This window comes from Vigna angularis, chromosome 3, assembly GCF_016808095.1.
Source record: "Vigna angularis cultivar LongXiaoDou No.4 chromosome 3, ASM1680809v1, whole genome shotgun sequence".
In the NCBI taxonomy this organism is placed as follows: domain Eukaryota; kingdom Viridiplantae; phylum Streptophyta; class Magnoliopsida; order Fabales; family Fabaceae; genus Vigna; species Vigna angularis.
The window spans coordinates 27,447,258-27,451,056 of NC_068972.1; the positions used below are offsets into that span (position 1 = coordinate 27,447,258).

Here is a 3,799-nt window from a genome sequence, read left to right on the forward strand (position 1 = left end):
TTTTTCTTTACCTACCATTAATTATTATTTTCTTATTCTTTACTTTTACTTACCCTCGGTGTCGACACTTTGCAAGATATGAATCTTTACGCCATTAGTCTAAAAACGTTTTCGCTCGCTGTATTAGGAGACATTTTAATCATTTATTTCTCAGTTTGTTTATTATGTCCATTACATGTTAATTCTCCTTAGAATAAAAACACCCCAATGTTGTAAAAATCATGTAATTTCACTAATAAGGCTTTTGCGACATTAATAGGTATTTTATAGTTATTCATATTAGATATAATCAACATTCCCTAGAAATCTTGTTTTGCAAAGCGTCTATAGAAATCTTCTTTACCCACATTAATTACCATGCTTTTATAACTTTTGAACATTATTCCGAGACCTAGTTGTTATCCCGTGTTTCTGGGCTGGAAGAGATCTTATGTTTTCTTCTCTCATTGAGAAGACATAATAAGCAAAAATAACCGAGTCCAAATTAAAACACGAAATATTTAATCGAGAAAACAAAAACCTTCCAAATTTAATATTAAGGTGGGTTCAAAAAATATTGTCTTCAAACCTATTGGAACGCCAAAACTAACATAAGATACACCTAGCTCTACATTGTGACACCAAAACAACCTTAGTGATACAGGCTTTGATATCTGTATGACTAGTGACAATAAGAAAGTGTCATTGAAGAATCACTTCTATTATTTAGAGATAGAATAGGTACAAACTTTCAAATTTATGATCAATTATTTATAAAATCATAGCAGGTGAAAATTTGATTCAAAATTTTGGAGCACCAAAGGACAATGCAATAAAGGAGATGTTCAGTAATACAAAGTTCAACTAAAATTTAACGTAAATTAGTTAGTTGAGTCATGAGATAAAATCGTATTTGGTGAACAGTCTCCATGTAAGTCCATAATACCGGTACATGTAGAATTTATTATCTGTCTTTTCAATGAAGCATAACTTGCAAGAGTTAGTAATGCGGAGGAGAAGCATCACTGGAAAAAGATACATTCCTAACGAAACTTGATACCAATCAAATAAGAAATTGATACAACTCTCAATAGATTAATGGCGTCAGAGACTCAACTGAATCCAAATAATAGCCAGATTAACAAAACGACATACGGATTAGTAAAGAACCAGCATATAATAGACGATTGTAAATAAATGATAACCAGAATTTGCACTAAAATCCAACAATCAAAATTTCGACCTGTCTGCATAATTATGATAACCTTAACCCGCAAAATCAAAAAAACAAAAATATTTAGTTCAAATAAGCATACAAAACAAAAAATCTAATGCGAAAATATAAATCACAAAGTTTACTGTGAAACACCCAACCACTTAGAAAAGTTGTCGAATTCTGTATAATCCGAATCTGACACCATAGTGTGATACCATGCCTTTCCTGCAGCTCTGATGGTAGAGGCCTCCTCCTGATATAAAAAACATGTCAGACAAGTATCAAAAAATACGGATGACAATTAAGTAACATATACCACAGTAAATTAGAAACTGGGAACAAAACAAAAAACATACAAAGAATATCATAATGGCAGTTGTCATACAACATAAACACTAGAAAAAGTAATACAGAAAACCGTTTGCCAAGATGAAAAGATAGGGGAATTAATCAGATACAAGTGTAGTGATCTTGCAGGACAAGTACTCAATTATGCTATTGACAAAAATGAAACCCCAATAATTCAGAAGTTAAAAAAGTCACCATCTAAAGCACAACCAAAATGCGGATGCAAAGAACATAAATATAATAATAGCAAGTATGACCAAATAACTAAATACAAAATTCAAATACCGATGTTTATACACAGGTAACTCAAAGAAAGCCTTGTTTTGTAGCAAGCCTAACTAATTATACAGAGAACATAACATAACAGCGTAGCAGCTAATTCCTAACTAAATTATTCACACAAACACGACCACTTTGGCTTATTACCACAAAAAACCTAACAATAAACAACTTAAATTAACGAATCAAAGTAGTTGTAATAATATACAATATATAACCAGCTTTAAGGTAAGCCAAAAAAAAATCAAAATGCACACAGCAATCACAATCGACTATCATATAAGAACAATAGTAAGAAAATGAATCTAAACAAACAACTTGTCACTAAATACCTAATAAAATTAAATAAATAAAGCTAAAATCATCATTCTGGTTGCAAAATAAAAACTAAACCCAAAAGTATAGAGCGTAAGAAAAAGAAAATTTCGTACCTTGGACACAGTCTTCCTCTTCTTATCGAGCTTCTCCTTCTTGGCCTTAACACGCTGGGCCTCAGCAAGCAAAGCCATCCTCTTAGCGGTCTTGGCATAGGGATTGAGCTTGAGCATGACATTGAGATTCTTGAGAGGGTTCTTCTTGAGCGTGGCCCGAGTCACGTCCTTCTTAATGGGCTTCACAACGGACTGAACCTCGTCAGAATTAATAATCCTGGAGAGGTCGGAGTTCACCATCTTGGACCTTGGCAGCAGGTAACCCTTCTTCTTTTCACTGGGCTTATCAAAGGACCCATAAATGGAGTCAAGTTTCTCAAAAGCAGACTTGGTCCAAATCACAAAACGCCCAAGGTGACCACCGGGAGCGAGCTTAAGAAGGTTGAGTCTCTCAACATTGGCCACCTCAACGCCAGGGACGTTACGGAAAGCCTTCACAGCTTTAGCTCCTTCTGTTCCGTAAACGATCAGTGGACCCTTTCGGGAGATGTAGCGACGGTTGCGCATTTTTCCCTTTCCAGGACGAATGCCGTGGCTGTCTTTCGCCTTTTCAGCGTCAGGGAAGGCACCGATCTGTTTCAAAACTTTGATTGCTTCCTTGGTTTTCTCGACTCCTTCAGCAGAGTCGCTGACAACGAGGGGGAGTTCCGGGACGGTCTCGATGCGGTGGCCGCGGGCAAGGACGAGAGAAGGGATGGCGGAGGCAGAGATGGCAGAGACAACGGCGTAGCGCTTCTGGTTGACGTTGATCTTGCGGTGCCAGCGGCGCCAGATCTTGGTCGGGGCAAACATGCGGCCACCTCGGCACATGTTGCCGAAGGCTCCCTGGCCGGCACGGTGGGTTCCTCCACCGGGAACACGGGGGATACGGGAGACGGCACGACCTGTTCCCCAGGACTCGGCGGATGTTTGGTGGCCGGCGCGGCGGCTGACGGCGTAGGGCTGGCGGCTGTTCTTGGAGATGTTGGAGTGTACGAAGTTGACGATGTCAGGGCGGATGGAGGCCCTCATGACGTCGGGGATGGGAACGGTGGCGGAGGCATCGGTGGCCATGTCGCCCTCGAGGGACTGGATGGTGACAAGGGGGCGGGCAGCTGCGGCCATTGCGAGAGAGAGGGAGGGAGTGAGAGCTACCTAGGGTTTTTGGATTTCAGTGGGTGAGTGATTTTCGTTGAGATGAATATATAGTATCCTTGAAATTCTTAGGGTTTTCTCTGGGCCGGGCCTCGTAATATGTTCGGCCTAGCTCTCACCTGATGGAAAAAATTCTTTGTTGTATTATCTTTTCCTGTTATTTATATTCACACATCCCACTTTCTTTGTTCAAATCCCTACTCTAACCTCTTTATTTTGTTTCAATGTGTGTTTCTTGGTGTATAAATAAAATAGAAACGCTTTTAGCCTATTTAAACACAAACAAAAAATTAATATTTTCTTGAAAAAACATAGGATATTTTGAGTAAAAATAGTTGGAGAAATATAGAATTACATTTTAATTAAAGTTTAAATTACAACTCTAACATTTAGGATTAGTTTCAATTAAAAG

General features: G+C 38.6%; 1 protein-coding gene across 1 annotated transcript; it reads right to left on the reverse strand.

Moving 5' to 3' along the window:
* Positions 1 to 1,156: 1,156 nt before the first annotated feature.
* Positions 1,157 to 3,426, reverse strand: LOC108320236 (60S ribosomal protein L4). Its single transcript, XM_017551608.2, has 2 exons — positions 2,254 to 3,426; positions 1,157 to 1,448 (listed from the first exon to the last, which is right to left on the reverse strand). The coding sequence occupies exons 1-2, from the start codon at positions 3,355 to 3,357 to the stop codon at positions 1,335 to 1,337; spliced, it is 1,218 nt and encodes a 405-aa protein (XP_017407097.1). The 5' UTR covers positions 3,358 to 3,426; the 3' UTR covers positions 1,157 to 1,334.
* Positions 3,427 to 3,799: the final 373 nt, after the last annotated feature.

What these genes read in the sequence shown, in the direction of transcription:
- LOC108320236 (XM_017551608.2), bottom strand. Translation starts at nt 3,357, where the DNA reads ATGGCCGCAGCTGCCCGCCCCCTTGTCACCATCCAGTCCCTCGAGGGC. An exon ending in AGAGGAAGACTGTGTCCAAG is followed by an intron (nt 1,449 to 2,253) that starts GTACGAAATTTT and finishes TTTTTATATCAG; the next exon opens with GAGGAGGCCTCTACCATCAG.